Below are 19,746 nucleotides of genomic sequence, written 5' to 3' on the forward strand. Positions count from 1 at the left end.
ATGCTCTCTTCTTCTCTCCCTTCTATTCTCTTCAAAATCAACAAATGAAAATGATACTCCTAAATCTCATTAACCCTTACTACTTATTTGTCATAATGGGCTTAATACTTCTAACTCTAGTAAATAGGCCCAATAGACATAATCTATTAATATCTCTATTAACCCAATAACTAACTAAATACCAATACACACATAGTAAATTAATTTAATTAATTATTATATCTCATAACAATTAAGTAAATAATTAACACACCAAATAATTAAATGAATAATTAACACACCAAATGATTAAATAAATAATTAACACACCAAATAAAATAAAATAATATAATAAAATAAATACGAATAAAATCTTCTAATAACTCAATGTCTCATATTTCCGGTCTAATCTTAATTACTCGGAAAATTCCCAAAACGCTAAATATTAACTCATTAATATTTCTAATACTAAAATATTAAAATTTTCGATTAAATATTGATCCGCTATCCCGAACTAATACCGACTAAATCGTCCCAAAACGCAAAATTTCAATAAACATCACAAATGACTAAATTAAGCAAATAATTGTTAAAAACACCAAATAATATAATTAATAAAAATATTAATAAAAATCAGGATGTTACAATGAGGGCTAACTTCCCTTCACTGATTTCTGTAACGTCCATATAGTCATTGGACTATTGTAATCGTAACACCGACTTGGCACTTCGGCCGCCCGACTAGGCATGCCTCTCGTCTCGACCGACTTCACACCTCGACTCCGGTGTAGGCCATCCTTCATCACCTCTAGCTTCATGTCTCGGCTCTGACCGCTTTACACATATCGGCCACTTACCTGCATTATTTAGCATATATCCCTCATCTGGTTTACAAACCATCCTAAGAATTTTAGGATGTACATAACCCTCTGATCACAAGACCCATTAGGTCGAGGTGTTATGTCAATGAATCCTGAAGTTCTTTGGACGATATTCTTGGTCGACCACACATGGATTCAAAGCTCATCTGCTCGCTGACGTGCCCTATTGGGTTTTCAAACGCAATATGAGCATGCGTTCTATCGAACCTCTTCCTCTTTCCCTGTAATGTTGAATTTTATGGGGAAATTGATGCCATCATGACCCTCACCCCTATTCAATTCAACTTCTTGTGTTAGACTTTTAAAATCTTACTTTTCTTTCTCATCCAAACTCACTCGTTCTTACTCCTCCCCAAAGTATCTTGAATGTTAGTTTCACTCCTTCCTTGGTACGTTTCTGCCTTCTTTCTCACAACTCAAGTATTCTTTCATTCACTTTATCTTAGTCTTTATTTTTTTACTATGGGACTTATACGAGAGTATGATGATCCGGTGAACGTACCTGTTTCCGAAGATGCCCAAGAGAGAAGCAAGCTCTAGGCTGAATGCATGAAAGAATGCGAGGGTCTCTTTGTTATATTTTCCCCCTAGATACGCTGACTCAAAATCTATCTCATCAGTTTTTGTAGAAGTTTTGATGGAGATTATGAATGGATCTTATATTGATTCAGAGGTATTAAGCTATAGTCATAGCACAATTAACGCTAGCGATGTTGCTAAACTTCACTCCAGTATGGACATTTCATCAACTAGGAATGACGAGAGGAAGAATCGTGACGGACGACCATTTTACTTCTATATCGGAGTGATGAAGGATTTCAAAATCTTGATTCTCTTTTCCGAATTTGGGGTCGACCTTCTCACCGACTTAAACATCGCACATTCTCAATTGCGCCCAACGGTTGGGTTTCCATTAAAGCTTCTGAGTTTGTTTGCAAAGTGTTGAACATAGCCCTCACACTAGGGTAATTCTTCTCCTTTATAAAACTAAAAGGCGTAGACAAAGGGATTTGGGATTCCCTTAACAGATTACCCACCATAAGCTTCCTTCAAGCTTATACCACCAATTTTAAGGGGTTAAAAGACAAGTTTGTCAGTGTTCAGAGTAGAAACAGATGCCCAAGAGTTATGTATGTGATGGGCGGAAGCCATCGCTTTCTAATTTACTAGACAAATAGTCTGTCACAGATCTAAGATTCTAAGATTTTGATTATGACAAGATAGATGTTTTTGAGGTCCAAGCATTAGCCATTCTAGATTCCCTCAAAATGATGAAGGTTAAAGACTTAATGAACATGGTCGATGACTAGGAACAAGTCTTTAAATATATTGGTAATGTTTACATACCTTCCATCATATTGCGAATAATTCCTTTATGCCTATTTTTGTTATTTTACTTCTTATCTTTCTTTGTAGCTAAGATGCCAACTGCTAACCTCAAGGAGTATTGAAATTTCATGGCCGAGGCGATGGCCGGGTGAGAAGAGCAATCTTCCTTGAAGTCTGACTTAATCGAAATACAGACTCGCGCCCTTAATAAGAGGAATATGAATGCAAGAAAGATAGCCCCAAGCGCTTCGGAGCCTCAAAGCTCTTCCTTGCCTCCCCCTAAAAATTCACAGCCAAACTCTCCTAAGAGGATGAAGCCTCTGATGAGTGACCCTAGAGGTCAAGTCGATTTGTCCATTGCCTCCTTGATGCGAAAGACCATGGGCAACAGTCATCAGTCAAAACCATCTACTGAGTTTAAATTTTGGTCCAACAGCTTCGACGAATTAAGGTTTCTTTATGAGTTATGACCACTGAATACGAATGAGAAAGTCAACAAAGTTGTTAGTACCATGGTTTTAGGATTGGCAGCAATTTTGCTAAAACATGGTTCACACCAAGATGTTGGGTGAGATGTTCTGACATGTTGGTCAGGTTCATTAAAGACAGATGTTCTGAAAAATATTGTGACATGTGTACCAAAACATCAGTACAAGCTATTTTCATTCTTGACAGACTTGATTTGATTCTGTGAGATTCCTTTTGGATATATTTCACTTATTTTCACAGGTCAAGAAGTGATTTGATCACCAATTATACATAAGTTTCTAAAAGCAGATGTTGAGATAATATAGGAAACTTAATATTTTGTTCCAAGATTTAAGGATATTTTTCTGCACAATTGGTGCAGCCCTCAACTTGTGGATCAGGTAATATATGAGTGAAGATTTCGAAGCTCATGTACTATTGAGGTGTATTTAAAGAGAATCATTAACATAATGTAATCAAGGTTTCACAAATTTGTAAAAAATAGGGGAAGTCTAGAGTCTTATGTTTTGAGAGTCTCTTGTGTTTTTGTAAGTCATCCATGTATCTTTTGATACAGTGAGGTAGACTGATTGTTACTTGATAGTTTGTCACGCTATTGTTCTCACTCATGAGCTTTTAAGTAAAAAGTTGAGTATTGTTCTTAGTTTAATCTTTTAAGTAAAATTGAGTATTTCATAAGTTTCTTTAAAGCCTCCACATGATCTTTTTTCTTTATGGCTTGTATTTCTTCATAACTAAGAGAAGTACTACAGGTTTTGGATGAAGAATCTCCATCCTGAGAATGACTAATAGTAGCTATAGTCGTAAAAGGAACCTCAATGGATTCTTGTGAGTTTGGTAAAAGTTTGCATAAATTGTGGTTATTCTTTCTCGAGAGTAGCAACTTGAGTTCCCCTGATCTTAGTCCTCTTGTGCTTGGCCAGCATGTTCTTGTTCATTTGGTTGAGTATTTTCATCTGGGCCAATCGATTGTTGCTCAAGACTAGGATTTTTGACGACTTTCTCTAATTTCTTACCAACTGGCTCTCCGACTAGACTTTCAATTTTTTTGTTATTATAATGGCGAGTTAGTTAGAGGATGGTTGGATGTCACGACCCCATAAATAACTAAGGTGGTGCTTGTTGGAGGGGGAGTACCAGGAAAAGGAATCTATTAGAATAAGATAAAAGTGGATTAACATTATTATTTGCTTAATGTACAATGAAAAAAAGATATGGATGAATCTTCATTCTCTGAACGATCATTAGGAGTAGGTTGTTTTCATCTATATAATTTACTTCGGGTTAATTGAGTAACTTCATCTTTGTCTTCTTCGTCGTTGTTATGACAAGAATCAATTTCCTTTTTTATCTTTCTTGTGGACTAGCCTTTTGAATTCGAATATAATGTTTGTTTATTTTTGCTTTATGATGTTTTAGTGTTTCAAATCCGTCTTTCCAGTGGCTCTATTATTTAGGGGGTGGTTTTACAGGTAACTTCCTCACTTTCATCTTGGTCATCATCTTCATCATTCTCTTCACCTTCATTGTCCTTCTCTTTGACTCTTTATTCAGACTGAAACATTTACAATTCTTAGTGTAATAAAGAGTTAATTTAAAGAGATAGAAGAAGGTTGAAGAGTGGGATAAAAATGGGTTCCTTCACTATCGAGATGGGTACTTGGTGTTTCTTTCATTGTCTTTTTCGACTTGGGGTAGCAGTTGAGCTATTTTCCCTTTTCCGACTCTGAAATAAAAAAGTAGGGATAAATGAAAGGTAAGGAATTTAACATAAAGAGAGCAATGGGATAGAAAATGTACCTTTTTTTTTCCTTTTTGGTTGGCCAAGTACTGGGCCAGATAATTCACTCTTTTCTGCTAGTTCAGATTTCTTATTTTTTGGCCCTTTCAGGGGAACGAGAGCTCGAGCTACAAAATTTTGATACAAATAAATAGTATGAACACAAAAAGAGAAGTTAGTAAGTTTTAAGAGTCCGTTTATCTCACCTTCTAGGATGGTGGATATGACTCTAACGTATTCGAGGTAGACTCTTAAAGGCCATGGATAATTGTGAATATTATACATTGTTGAAATTAATCTTTGGGAAAGCTTTTTCATCTCATTTTTAGGTATGACCAAGAGTCACAAGGATAACATTTTGGAAGTGGCAGCTGGAAAGCTAAGCCGAGTTTAAAAGTTGGTAATGGTGGAAAATGAAGTTTTGGAATATTTTCAATATTTTCTGTTTTAAAGAAAAAGCCACCTCATGAATAGCGTGACTAAGTCGACATGGATTATACACAATTTCAAATTAATTTCACATTTCCTTGATGTGCGTACCTCGACCTTTTGATTTCTTGGTTTGTTTGTGTAGAGAGAAAAAAGCATCAGTGAGACGTTAAGGAAAAGTTTAGAGGTCTACAACAACACTAGGGAAATATGCAGTGCACCACTCTTCGAATTCATTAGTGCAGAAAAAAGAAGTTTCAAATTTGAAGGTGCTCAAGTCAATGACTTTTTAAGTGTGGAAGTCTAAGCACGCGTTGTAGTTCTTCTCCGTTAATGTGATATTAAATAAACAGACAAAATTTGACTTATATCCAACAAGCCCAAGTCCATCTCTCCAATTGAAATTCTATTTGACAAACTAGTGGGTTTAAGAAGGCTACCCATACGTCAAGAGCTTCAGATTAATTCTCATGTGAAGAAGTTGGAAACTCTCTTTTGAATCAATGTAGTTCATAACTTCGACTCATAAATAGTGCCATAGAGGAAACAAATTAGGTGCAACTCATATACATGAAGAAATATTTTTTATAAGCTTCTTCGATTGATAAGTTGTCATCCTTTAGAATCAACAAATCAATTCTAGTACCTTTGATTCGTCTTACCAAGTCAAGTGGAATAACAACACCTAGAAAAGGTTCAAAGGTGGCATTAAGCCAAAGCTGGAGGAGGCATATGGGGCCAGAAACCCGAAAATTTCCATCAACACTAGTTTTTGCTTTGAGGTCAAGAGAGACATATCCTAAAGATTCATAAAGACTACTCAATATCAATTTTCCAAGGAAAACATCTTGCTCCTCATGGAGATGGTTTGCTAGTGGGATAAATTTCTTGGCTATTTGGAAAGAGCTAGAGCAAAAAATATAGTGAGATAACTGGAGGGTGAGGAAAGTAATGTGCTTATAGTCAGAGACTTCCTCTGTTTCTTCATGGTGATCTCTAATGTAGGCGTTGAAACTAGCATCCTTGAAGATAAAATTGGGTTTAATTTTATTCTTAATAGTGGGGTCGAAAATTTCCATTGTTGGTCGAAGACCAATGATAGAGCCAACGTCGAAAAGTGTAGGAATTAACATCCCAAGTTAGGTTAAAATGTTAGTCGAAGCTTTCCAAAAACAAAGGGGAGCTATGAGCATATTAACATTATACATTGGCCTAGTTCTTGATAGCTTAATCAAGTTGAAGATGCCTTGATTTTACCAGATATTTCCTTTATTCATTTTCACTTTATTCACCCAAATGAGATAAGTTTCACTGTTGGTAGAAGGAGAAGAATAGAATACAATATGGGGTTGTTCCATGAACCCGAACCCAAAGCTCTTGTCCTCAATTACACGAGGTTTACAATAAGGTAAACAAGGGAAGAAATCTTTCAATTTATTAGACTTTACAGACGATATGGGTAAAGGACCTAGAAATACATAAGTACTACCTACAATAGAAAAGGGAATAAGTACTTGAGAAGCTCAAATGACGAATTTTTTTGTTCACTGGTGGTTCTAGAACGTTGGTGTGATTGTCAAAGAAGACAATATCCTTAATATCAGTGCCAGAAGAGACTTGGAATTGCTTTTTCATGCCATAGTGAGAAGAAGAAGCCATTCTTTCATGCTTGCATGGAGAATAAAGTGAAAATAGGTGTTACAGAAGATGAAATTTTAGGGTTCAAAAGAGAGAAACATTGTGAGGCGGAAGAAAGAAGAGAAAAGAAAGTAATATAGTTGCTGAAGTGAGATTCTTCAGTTTTCCCTCTAAAATTAAAACATTAACGTGTTAATTATTTGTTTTAAATTATTACTAATTAATGATTTTTCTTTTATTAAATACAATTAATTTTTGTGGCTTACAATGGCCTTGGAAATTGGAGCCATGATGGCGAGTACTTGCACGATTGCAAATGTGAGGACAAGGTAGAGGTAGTCATGATGATGATGACATGTGCATAATGGTTTGACTAATACTTTGTGTTTACTAAAATATGCCATCTCTTTATCATATTACAAATATGATCGAAAGTGGATTTTTTTGGGGCATTTGTTAGCCTAAGACTTTCCCCTCAGTGTTTTGACACGTATGTGGGATGTCAGATGGATATAAATGCTAAATGTAGATAAATTAAGTCATGTTTTCAACACCAAATCGCATATTCGACTAGTGGACCTTTTCCATAGATGCGATTGGATGACCTAAATACGTTTTTCGACAACAGTAGCCTGATTAAAGCAGTTCAAGAGGCAAAGACACGTGGAAACAAATTAGAAGATAAATATTGTTGATGGTTGATAAAGTACCTAGTATATAAGTAGATTTTGTTTCTATAATCAGGGTTCACATATCTTTCTGTTTACTTTAAAATTCATACATTCAAATAACATAGATAAAGAATTTGTGAGAAATGTATGAACTTGCATATCATTCTTAATTCAAACATATTTTCCAAGTGCCTTTAGGGTTATATATATATATATATATATATATATATATATATCAATTTACTTTATTCATTTAAGCACTTCTTCATTTATTTCTTTGAATCTTTATATTAAAAAATCTTTTAGCACTAACACATTTTCTCAAACGATTTACACAAAGCATCCTTTAGGAATTTTTGAGTTTGATCCTGCAAGTGAATTAAAACTAGTGATTATTTACTAAAAACACCATTAAACACAGTGGTCGGTGTTTCTCCGGCTTTGAGCACTGAGGTCGCCTTGTATAATGTTGACATTGGGATCGACGGTCTTTTGGAGGAGCTGGTGCCAAAGAAGAATAAGATATGTGGTTCTTTTGATGATTACATGGTTGTGTTCTATGAGTGTTTATTTATAATAATAGGACTTCAACTGACCTCATCTAAATTTTAGTTAGCCATTCTTAAACATATAGGGATTGTCCCTTCTTAGTCTTCATTAGGGGTCGTGGGCGTATGTGAGGGTCTTTCAATTGTGTGTCGAGCACAAGTCCTTGAAACCTTTTATTAATTTATTCTTTGATTTATTTCATCTGAGGCGCACGTCCCAGGACAACTTTCATAAACAGGTACTTCTTCAGCTTCACTTGATCGTCTCTTGGTTCAACCCATTTATCTTTCAGCTCATTCTGCTTTCTGTTATATCCCTGTTGATTCTTCTCAATATTGTCGGATTTTGTGTCAGAAGTATTAGTCTCATACCCACTTTAACCAGGATGTTGGCTCTTATTGTGCCCAGTTGGGTTCACTTTCCTTGGGCGAGGTGACGATGTGGTTTTTTTTACTATATGTGGTTGCATTTTATAGATAACATGAACATAGTAAATAAGTTGAACATTATTCTACCGCCTCGAAGACGCCTAAGGTATCAGGGCTAAGGTGGATACTGGGATTTCTTCTTCTGCTCCCATTACGGAGAACCAACAACTGTACTTTATCGCACTTCATTATCTCCGACTCTCGATCTAATTTCTCATCAGCTAAACAATAACCCTAGGTCTAAAATTTTACTCCCTTCGTTCCTTTTTAATTATCATTTTTTAACTATTTTTCATATACCAAGAAAGCTAATAATTGTTGTTACTTTTCAAACTATGACTTTTCTTTTGTCTATAATACCCCTAACTTTTTATTATTTCGATTTATACTTTTCTCTCTTCATAATAAATAAGTAGAAGTAATTTTGACAAAACTATAATCATTATAATCACTACTTTGAAGTTTAAAAATGACATTTAAAAAAAATGTAAATTTTTTACTAAAATAACACTTAAAAAAAGGGATGAAGTATTTAAAAACGATTAGACCACTTTAGAAAGAAAAAAAAACATAATACTCCCTCCGTCTCATATTATTTGTCACATTTTGTCATTTCTCACAGATTAAGAAACACTAATAAATAAAAAAAAGAGAATAGCGGTTTTACCAAATTATCCTAATTAACTATTGGTGTATTCAAATTAGCATTAATGTTAAGTGAGAAAATAATAAATTAAGAGTATTTATTAGAAGTTACAATTGAAAGATTAAATATAAAATTGCTCTTATAATATAAAGTGACAAGTATTTTGGATCTAATTTTTTCTTAAATGTGACAATTATTTAGGGACGGAGAAAGTTTATAAATTATAATAGTCGATAGTAGTGATTTTTTTTTTAAAAAACAAAAAACAAAAGCAAACTTTAATTGATGGAACCCGATTCCACAGCAAAATAATTTATGTCTTCTTTATTTATTGAGACATAGGAATCAACGTCAACATATTTTAGACACATACATTATGTCTTTACTATTTCGAGGTTAATACATCTACCTATGTTTCAATGTCTTTGTTCTGATTCCGTTTTCCACCTCTATATATCATTTCCACCTCGAGAGACCTTCCTTATAATCAGTAAAACAACTGACGCCTCAGTTTCAACACAGAAGAAGGAAGAAATCAATGGCCACCACCACCATCACCAACAAGGTTTGCATTATAACATTGCATGATTGTTTCATTTGCACCTATATTCTTAGATCTTGTGTGATTAATAAACATTGAGTTCATGCAGAAAGAGATAGAGAAAAAGATAGATGATAATGATCATCATCAAGAACAAGAACTGAAGCATCTTGGGTTTGTGAGAATTGCTGCTATTCATGCTTTTGTTTGCATGTCCAGTCTTTATGATTATGCGAAACAGAATTCGGGATCTTTGAGATCTGCTGTTGGAACCGTTGAAGGTACTGTTACTACAGTTCTTGGTCCTGTTTATCACAAATTCAAGCCTCTCCCTCAAGATCTTCTCCTTTTTCTCGACAATAAGGTCTCTCTCTCATTCATTGTTTCCTTTATGTAAATTTTTTATTTTGCTGCTATTTTTCCTTAGGATTATTGCATTTGAATTCAGATCAGATCTATGTGTTATGTAGAGGTGTGTAAGGAAAACTGACATGAAAATCAACAACTTCCTTATTTGTATACAAAACAGGTTACATGTGCATGCATCTATAGTAACAATGATTGTTTTTTTCTCTGATTTTAGGACATTGTTATATTAACTTGTAACTAACAGAGTCAATCAATAGAAGAAATAGACATTGGTTCCTTGAAACTTGACATGCATGCAATTTGATTCTCATGTTACTACATTCGATAGCATTGTTACGGCCGAATTCTGGATTAAAAAAGTCAATCAAGGGTTAAGACCAATTTTAATGAGAAATTTTAACAATGTTAAACAATTTTTTATTAACATGATTGTTATATGATTGTGGCAGGTGGATGAAGCAACTAACAAATTCGATGAGCGTGCCCCGCCTTTTGCGAAGCAAGTAGCGAACCAAACAAAGGTTTTGATTCAAGGAGTAACACACAAGGCTGAGAAAGTAGTGAATGAAGCACAATCAGGTGGGGCAAAAGCCGCTGCAAATTATGTGGTTACAGAATCAAAGCAAGTAGTGCTAACAAGTTCAGTAAAATTATGGTCAGGTCTCAACCATTATGCACTGTTTCATGCAGTGGCAGAGTTGGCGATTCCAACGGCTGCGCATTGGTCAGAAAAGTACAACCATGTTGTTAAGAACATTAGTGGAAAGGGCTATGCTGTGTCTGGATATTTGCCTTTGATTCCTGTTGATGAAATAGCTAAGGCATTTAAACAAGGAGAAGGTAATGTGAGTGTTGATCAAGAAAAAACTTTGGTGGAAGATGTTTCTAATTAAGTACTACTACTAGTAGTTATTTTCTTTGCAAAATGTGGTTTAAGAAAGATGTAGAGGGTATGTAGGTATGAATGGAAACTAATGTAAGAAATTGTGGGAATAGACCATGTAAGCTAGAGTATTACTAAGTGAGTGGAACATAATGTGATTATGTCAATGGTGACTTAAATGGCCAAAACCTCAATGAGATTAACTATATAAAATAGTTTATGTTTAGAAACATTCCAATAAAAATGAGTTTCCAAAAAACTGCATTTGGAGTCCAAAACTACAAATCTTAATTTAAAATATTTTTGAAGACAAAATCAATTATAATTGGTATTATCAAAACATGCCAAAATTAATTCACATATCATTGATCAATTTTGTCTATTCTAAAAGCGAAACAGACACTTACACTAACATAGTTAATCTCTTTTAGGCTTTCAACAATATGAGGCATACCCTCCTTTGTTTGTCACTCATTCCCACTCCCATTTACTTCATCTAATACGTATTTTTCAACCAGCCCCATAGCAACAATAGCCTCGCCTCGTCCATTACATTTAAGAGTTTATATGGTGCTCTTAACTTTCTTGATATTAATGGTGAACCCACTATACACCTTGGAAGAAATATCATTACATGTTAGTAACAATTGTATTGTTTGATAGTTTTTTTACTGGGAAACGAAAAACATTTTATGCAAGAGTTTTAAAATTGTGTTACTATTTCTCTTCACTTTATAATAATAAAGAATAAATCTCTTAATTATATTTTGCAGTACAATTTAATTCAATTGAATTGGGTATTAAACATAGAAAATCCCCAATTACATTGTGCAGCAGTAGCACATATAATCCTTCACCAAATTGTAAATGTGCAAGATTTCATTTTCACAAGACCTTATTCTTGATAAACTACATCAAGTCTTAACATAAAATTAGGCTCAGTTTGACTCCTATATGCTAAAATCTGTCAAAATAAATTCCTGTATTTCTGGATAATATATGTTAACCAAAGCATATTTCCTGTAAAATTCCGAATTTTAGGAGAGCAAATTGAGCAATGATACAAAAAAAAATAAAAAATCAGTAACATAATGCTAAAAGAATATATCATGACAACCCTCCCGCCCAACACTCTTTTGGAATTGGTGTGTGGATATAAACGGAGGTCAGCCCATGATCCGATCGATGAACTCTAATACTATGTTAGAGTTTAATCTAACCCATTCTTACAAAACCGGCTTTTAAGGCGAGGGATGTCACTCTATATAAACTATTTCAACGCTCTATCTCTAACAAATGTGTTAGGATTTTCCCAATAAATTGTAACAAAGTATAGGACAGCGACTAGTGAAAGAAAAAAACCACTGTTTCTCTTCAAAAAATCAATGACTGCTCAATGTATCTGGCTGACTACTAACTAACATCTCTCATTATGATAAGCTCAACTTAGATCAGTACTTTTTCTGTCTCAACACCTAAGGTTCCCATGAAATATAGGAAGCATTGAACTGCCATGAAACAGTAACATATTGATACGTTCTATAAAAGAGATATCTCAGTATTTGAATTAAAAAGCGGAAAATAAGATATGTTAAACAAGATTGAAACAAACAATCTCCTAACTACATAAATAAGGAGATGATAAAAACCAATATAACAGATGAATAGGCAGAAGAGCAATAGGCCAATAATTTAAATTCTCAGTGGAAAAAAATATGATATAACACAATAGTTCTATGGAAACTTTATTTGAAACACCAATTTAGTGCATTACAAACCCGGTGTAGTCAGTGCAAACATGCAACAGGACAGAATATTCAAAAAGGAAATATGACAAACTCCTTTTCACCAAAAAAGCTTGCGAATTGAGACAAAGTTCAGCACCACTGCAATAAAAATTAAAAACATAACCAAGTATGAGTACAAAAGACATTGCATAAGCATAAGAAAAGTATTGCAGTTCTGACTAAAACTATATCCCTGTCAAACTTTCAACACATTATGATTGACAGAGATTTATAAATTTAGGAAAACCATGCTGGTGCCCAAAGTTGTATCATGAGAGGCAACTTTTGCTTTCAAGCAATACAGCAAAGAAACAATTAAAAACGGTATAAAGCAATCAAACATGTTTAAGGGTTTGGTTGGATTGACTTAAAATGTGACGGTTTGTAATTAGTGATAACATATATAGACAACTTATAACAAGAATATAGATTTTTTTCAACCAATGACCCAGGATATCCAATGAAAACCATTTGACTTTATTCATCATTTGTTATAACAATAACCTATACATAAACACTTACACAATAAGCGCATTATCAAGCTGTTTATCCAAACATGGTCTAACAAAAAAAAAACACCGCAATCCATTAATTCAGCTCATGCCTCACTAAAGAACAATTTTCTCATAATAGTAAATAACTAATAAAATGCCATGACATATGCAAAGTTTCACCATCAATTATAATTCTAACCCAATCCACAATTTCAACCAAACCTAAATCTCTACATACATATGTAGCACCGAAGGTGTGGCTGGCAATTCGACAAACACATGTAGTACATTCAATCACTTAAGTTTTCTTAAACTAATATCGGTATCTACATCTCAATATCAATGTCACTATAAACAACAATCACTATCTACTATCTAAGTGTCAGTATCAGTGTCAGTGTTGTCGCATTAGTGTTAGTTAATCAAATAAACAAATAGAAAATCATACATGACAAGAACATGATTTGAAGAACAGTGACCTTATTTCGACGAGGCGGGGTAGTGACGAAGGATATCATCATAAGGGTCTCTTCGACCAGCAACTTGGCTAATCTGAGCATCCCAAGCAAGCTGAGAATTGTGGCGCTCGAATGTCCAAAACCCATATGGCCGCATAGGGTAACTCCACATCTCCTTCGTCTTCGCGCATCGATCTTTCACCTTATAGACGTGCTCCCTGAATCTACGATCCCTTTCCTTTGGATCTTCCATCAATTTCAGAACCAAATTCTCAGCGAATTCCATAATGAATCCCATTTTTTGTTCTGGTGCAAAATCCCCAAATTCGATCGGTTATCAGAAACCCTAAATTGTGAAATCAAATCGAAAAATGAGAGTGAGATAGGGTTTTGATATGTTGTTACCTTTTCTTCGCCTTCTTGTTGATGTAACCTAACCGAAGCCAGATAAATAAACAAGAAAAATTTTTAAGATTTTCTTTTTACACAGTTTTTTCTCTCCCTCTCTCGTTTCCCCTATTTTTTTTATTTAATAAACTAGTATTAATTATTAAATTTGAGTTTATGAATATTAATTCTATTGATTATACATAATTAGGGTGGAAATAGCTCAGGCCGATAACAGGGGTCTACAAGTTAGCCTATATAGGCTCAGGTCAGGCCACACATTATTTTTAAATAGAAAAGGCCTAAGCTTTTTTATAAGCCTATTTAGTTAAAAAGGCTAGGTCTTAGGCCCTATAAGAAGCCTATTAGGCCGGCCTATTTAAATAAATATGAATACTTTTTATTATCATTATGTTATGTTTTATACTTTGAATTAAAATACATAAATAAAATTTGGTTATTTTTAAGAACTTGTAAAAATAAGATGAAAACATCTGATGAACATTGTTTTCATAAGTTCTCTTAAACAAATAGTCTTGTAAAACTTATGCTAAGAGGTAAGTTAAAATAAGTCAATGCAAACAAATTTTTAGTCTCATGATCTTTTAGTTAGTTAGTCTATTTAAATATTATTTTAATTGCTTATATACATATGTCTAAAACAAATAGGCTTTTATCAGGGCCGATTATATCTCTGTGCAGTCTGGTCCACTGCATAGGGCCTCTACAAGGACCAGGGCCTCCAATTTCAAAGCTTGTGCACATAGTAAATTATAAGAAAATTAATTTTGACTTTTTCTAAAACTTGTGATTAGATAATAAAGTTACATACTAAATTTAATCAATCAATCAAACTTATAAAACGAATTGTAATGATTTAAAAATCATATCTTTTATTGATTTTTTTATGAATATCAATACAATATCTTAATTATTTATTTTCTCATCATTATATCCTACCTTATTTAAACTAAATTTATTAATTATTAATTAATTAATATATTCAAAAAATTTAAATATTTAAGATGTATTGTGAGATTTTGCTATAATATAAAGTTGTTCTTATGAAATATTGAACTTTTATATCTTTTTAATATTATACTTTTATTATTTTGCAAGGACACATCTGAATTTAAAAATTCAAGTGTATATTATATATTATAATATAACTTTTAATCTTTCGATTTTATAAATTTATTTTTAAATTCTTTTATATTGTTAATTTTAATTTGCAATTTTATTTACAAATTGATAATCATCTCTTAAGATTTAAAAGCTTAATCCTGAATATGGAAAAAAAATAAAAAATTGATAAATTAACTTAATTTCAATATATATATATATATATATATATATATATATATATATATATATATATATATATATATATATATATATATATATATAAAGAGATTCTTTAAAATATTAGAACAGGGCCTCCAAATTACTTGAGACGGCTTTGGCTTTTATACAGGCTAACATGCTAACCAGGCCTTCGAAAAGGCCAGACTCAGGCCTAAAAACTAAGCCTACGACAGGCCACAGGCCAGACTTAGGCTTCAGTTTTTTTGACAGGTCAGGCTTAGGCTTGGCAAAACCTAACTCGGCCCAGCCTATTTTCACCCCTATACATAATCAAAATTTGATTATGCATAATCTCTAATTCTATTGATTATGCATAATCAAAATTTGTTTTAAATATAAATTTGTTTTTAATATAAGTTTATTAAATTTTATCGTTAAATAATTAATCCGTGCATTAACACGAGTGTTTAACTATTTCATTCTTTAAAACTTCTTAGTTACAAATTTTAAACAATCTTAAAAGAAAAATGTAAGTAAAACTATCAAAATTAAAAACTTCCTGTTTTTGGGTATGTTAGACCAGCGGGAAGGAGGGGGTGTAAGTCTAGAAGGTGGGTTATGAAGTAAAATGTCATTGAGTTAAGCTTTCTCTTTTGGGTGAAATATATTGGGAATTTCTTAGTACATTCATATATTTTTTAGGGGCCTTTGACGAAAATCCAAAATATTTTTAGATTTCACATATGCATATTCGAACGCATATTTTTTCTGAAAAAAAGTGATTTCACCAATCGTTAGTTGGTCTAGTGGTGATTGGCCCTAGACTTGGTAGGGAGAACTACGGTTCGATCCCCCGCAACTGCGATCGGGAGGGGGCTGGAACCACTTGATGCCAGAACTGACCCCCGAACCGGACTAAACCGGTGGTGATGAAAAAAAAAATGATTTTAGATACGCACATGTGAAGTCACTTTTTTAAAATAAAAAATAGGTTTGTTAGAATCAAGGACAATGTTGAGGATACATAACCGGTTCAGTGCAGCAATGGAGCAAGCGAACCTCAGCTACCTAGGAGGTCCTTTTGACACTTCCCTCTTGATCTACTATAATGAGCATGCCGCTCGGCATATTTGGGATGGAGAGTTTGCTTTTTTTTTTGCACTTTTTCATTTAAACGATTTACTCAAAAATATAGGTTTAACAACTAACATTGAGGTTATTATTTTTGTTACAGGAACGGTTGCCCATTAAATTCGTGAACCACTCACAAAAAATCTTTGATCTATTTAACCGCTAGCGGATTAGTTTAATGATGTTGTTGCTAGATCCGAACTTGGCGGCTTATGTTGTACTGGTTATGTTAGTATAAGCCACGGCATGCAAGGGGCATTTAAAAGATGACACAAGGAGACGTCATCTTTCCACTTTCCTGTTCGGGAGTTGATGATCACCCTTCATGACGTGGCTTGTCTGCTCCACCTACCTATCAGAGAGAGGTTACTGAACCATTCCCGGATACAACGAGTTGAGGCGGTTGAGTGGATGGTAGATTATCTGGGGCGCATGTCAGATTCTCCACCCTGAAAGTGCTATATGAACACCACTTGGTTGCGGCAGCAGGGGCCGAGGATGAGGCTGATGAGCTTTTTGTTGAGTACCACCGTTGGCTCATGTTCTTGGTTGGCAAGTCCGTCTTTGTGAACAAAAGGGCAATCTAAGTGAACGTGACATACCTCAAGTATTTTATGGATTTGAGTATAGTTTATGAGTGGAACTGGGGGCCGCCATTTTGGTATACCAATACCCGAAGCTGAATGAAGCATCAAACGGGAGGACTAGGCAGTTGGCTGGATCTTGCACACTCTTCACGGTACCTTTAATGTTAATTGTATTACATTTAATCTATTATTTATTAAGTTGTACTTACATATTTTGGTATTTGTGTTTCAGAGCTGAATCATCTCTTACTTCCACCATATTCATGGCTACGATCCTGATCCGGCATATACTAACGACATGCCTAGGGCTGCAAGGTACGTCGTTCATAAGGAATATCATAAAGTGGCGCCATGCCAGGTGTACCTCGATTGTACTAATCATGATGATATTAATTGGACGTCGTTTCGGGATTACATGAGTGTTGTCCCCTTCGACCATATCTCATTATATTCTGGATGGTAAGCATGGGAGACAAACACTATGGTCAGGTATGTGTCACAATGGTGCATGAGACAATTTGGATATGTGTAGATGATACCGAGATCTCCCTTTGAGGTTGCTCCCGACTCCATTCAGCGTCGAGCTCTCACTGACATCTTTCTGCATTAGGTGCATCATTTGGTGCCAGAGGAGTATCGAGGGATGCATGCATCCTTGCGCTGGCATTGTGTAGAGGGATACGTGACATGGTTTTTTAAAGTGTCACATCCTATCATGACACTGGATGCTCTTGGGCGTCCACCTAAGCCATCTCATGAGGAGCTCTTGGAGAATCAGCAGGCCGAGGATGACCATGCTGCTGATGTCCTGCTGATATGTCAGCGAATACACTTGATTTGACAGGAGGCATTGTACAACGGGATCATTCAAGGGGAGGTGTAGAGGCCGTTGCGATGGTTGAGAGGAAGGTTAGGGAGGCGTTCAGTGCGGTGGGCTAAAGAAGACATAGGAGGTCGCAGGTAGAGCTGTCAAAATGGGCTCGGCCCATTGGGCCGACCCATAAGCCCTACAATTTAGCACGGGCCGGGCCGCAAAGTACCTTAAAAAAACACGACCCTATGTTTTTGGGTCAGCCCACCGGGCCTATGTTTTTTATGGGCTGGGCTGGGCTGGGCCGGGCCAAGCGGGCTTCGGGCTGGCCCATTAAAAAAAGATTTTGGTAAATTTTGGAGAAAAAAGATTGAGATAAGATATGATTTTATAAATGTGTTTTCAAGTCATAAAGAAAAGTTAAAGAGGATCAAGATATATTTTCAAAATGATGTGATCAAGGAAATGGTTGTGAGATGTAGAGAAAATTTGATAAGTATTGGTGATAATATTAAGTTACTTTATACTTTTACATGGATGATTTTGTGGTATTCATATAAATTTATGGATAAATATTTTAAACATCACGTATATACGTTTATGATGACTTTCTACTTATGTTGTATTGCATTTATTCATTACATCCTTTTTAAAAAATTAAAATTATAATATTGAAATACGGGCCGGGCTGGCCCATCAGGCCGCACGGGCCTTTGAAAAATGGGTCGGGCTCATTTTATGTGACCCATTTAGCAATTGGGTTGGGTCGGGCCAGCCCATTAAAACACGTTGGCCCACCGGGCCGAAGCGGGCTGGGCCGGCCCGGCCCATTTGACAGCTCTAGTCGCAGGGGTTAGGATTAGGCATACTCAATAGCAATAGCCTATGTTTTATATTTCGAGTTGTAATATTTATACATTTCTCACTTTCAAAATAACCTATCTACTGTATTTTGGTATTTCAGAATATTTTATGTAATTTTTATTTTAAATTGATTTTACCGTCTAGATCGTATCAGGTGTTGTTAGTCTATTTCCATGTTTTTATCAATGTAATGATGCCGTTTTAAACAAAAATGATAGACACAGACCAAAATTTTCATGTACATATTCGAAATATTTGTTTCAGGTGGTTTCAGATGTGCATATGCAAAAATGTTGGAAAAAGGTGATTTCGAATGTGCATATCCGAAACATCTTGAAAATGTGAAAAAAGGTTTGTTCGGATAAGCACATGCGAAGGGTATCTTGGGGTTTGTAGAAGTGTTTTTTACCATATAAGGGTGACTAAAGAGATTCCCAATATATTTGGGAATTGTTTCTTCCACTTCTTATTCATCGTACGCATAATAGGGAGAAGTGTCATACCCTCAATTTGCCCGCACTAGTGTTAACTGTCAAATCTTTTATTTAGTTCGTTAGTTTTATTGTATCTTTATATATGTCTTAGCATATTTTCATAAATAATGTTTATCAGTATTTATCTATCCTCTAGGTCGTGATAGATATAAGGAAATCTGCGGTATAATCCGTAGTGTCAGTCTCCAAGCGACAACGAATTATCTAAACTTGTATTATTTATCCTCTAAGTTGCGATAAATATACGCTTCTGCGATATGGCTTGCTATGTTAGTCTCAAGGCTTAACTAAGTTACCCTTTAAAATCTGCTTTATTTATCCTCTAGGCTGCGATGAGTATGCAAAATCTACTATGTTAGTCCCTGAGCCTTAGTAAAGTGTCTAAACTCTATGATTTAGTTGTGACACAAATAAAGTCAATACCTACGCTATATATCCCCTAGGTTGTGATAGAAACGTCAAGTATGTGATATTGTTACGTCAGTCTCTCAGCAGCAACAATCTATTTTCTTCTCAAACCAGTGTGGCTTACCCCTTAGGTTGCAGTAAAGACACGAAATCTACAATTATTCTACTTAAACATTGATAGGGACATCTGCGTCATCCTCGCTTTATTCTCATATACTTTTAGCTTATGGTCAAATTTTAGGGTCTTCCGGTATTTAATAAACCTCCGATCAAATGCGCGAGAGTGTCGTATTCTCGCGCCCTTCAATCGAAGAGCTCTTAAATAGAGGCAGTTGTCATGCCCCAAATTTGTCTGCACTAGTGTTAAGAGTTAAATCTTTTATTTAGTTCGTTAGTTTTATTGTATCT

At 34.7% G+C, this 19,746-nt stretch overlaps 2 protein-coding genes across 2 annotated transcripts; one reads left to right on the forward strand and one right to left on the reverse strand.

Annotated features, from left to right (window-relative positions):
- The first annotated feature begins 9,145 nt into the window (after positions 1 to 9,145).
- On the forward strand, positions 9,146 to 10,848 carry LOC131603484 (REF/SRPP-like protein At1g67360). Its single transcript, XM_058875799.1, has 3 exons — positions 9,146 to 9,384; positions 9,470 to 9,724; positions 10,179 to 10,848. The coding sequence occupies exons 1-3, from the start codon at positions 9,358 to 9,360 to the stop codon at positions 10,620 to 10,622; spliced, it is 726 nt and encodes a 241-aa protein (XP_058731782.1). The 5' UTR covers positions 9,146 to 9,357; the 3' UTR covers positions 10,623 to 10,848.
- A 1,485-nt stretch (positions 10,849 to 12,333) lies between these two features.
- LOC131603485 (uncharacterized) lies at positions 12,334 to 13,861 on the reverse strand. The gene is made up of 3 exons (XM_058875800.1): positions 13,757 to 13,861; positions 13,373 to 13,657; positions 12,334 to 12,498 (listed from the first exon to the last, which is right to left on the reverse strand). Exon 2 carries the CDS (start codon positions 13,647 to 13,649, stop codon positions 13,374 to 13,376), a length of 276 nt encoding a protein of 91 aa, XP_058731783.1. The 5' UTR covers positions 13,650 to 13,657; positions 13,757 to 13,861; the 3' UTR covers positions 12,334 to 12,498; position 13,373.
- Between the last annotated feature and the right edge of the window lie 5,885 nt (positions 13,862 to 19,746).

The sequence above is a fragment of the Vicia villosa genome, linkage group LG5, assembly GCF_029867415.1.
Source record: "Vicia villosa cultivar HV-30 ecotype Madison, WI linkage group LG5, Vvil1.0, whole genome shotgun sequence".
Taxonomy (NCBI): Eukaryota; Viridiplantae; Streptophyta; class Magnoliopsida; order Fabales; family Fabaceae; genus Vicia; species Vicia villosa.

Excerpts from the sequence above, each read along its gene's own strand:
- LOC131603484 (XM_058875799.1), top strand. The coding sequence starts at position 9,358 with ATGGCCACCACCACCATCACCAACAAG. Across the intron at positions 9,385-9,469 it reads CCACCACCATCACCAACAAG|AAAGAGATAGAGAAAAAGAT; the intron begins GTTTGCATTATA and ends GAGTTCATGCAG. Across the intron at positions 9,725-10,178 it reads TCCTTTTTCTCGACAATAAG|GTGGATGAAGCAACTAACAA; the intron begins GTCTCTCTCTCA and ends TGATTGTGGCAG.
- LOC131603485 (XM_058875800.1), bottom strand. The coding sequence starts at position 13,649 with ATGGGATTCATTATGGAATTCGCTGAGAATTTGGTTCTGAAATTGATG.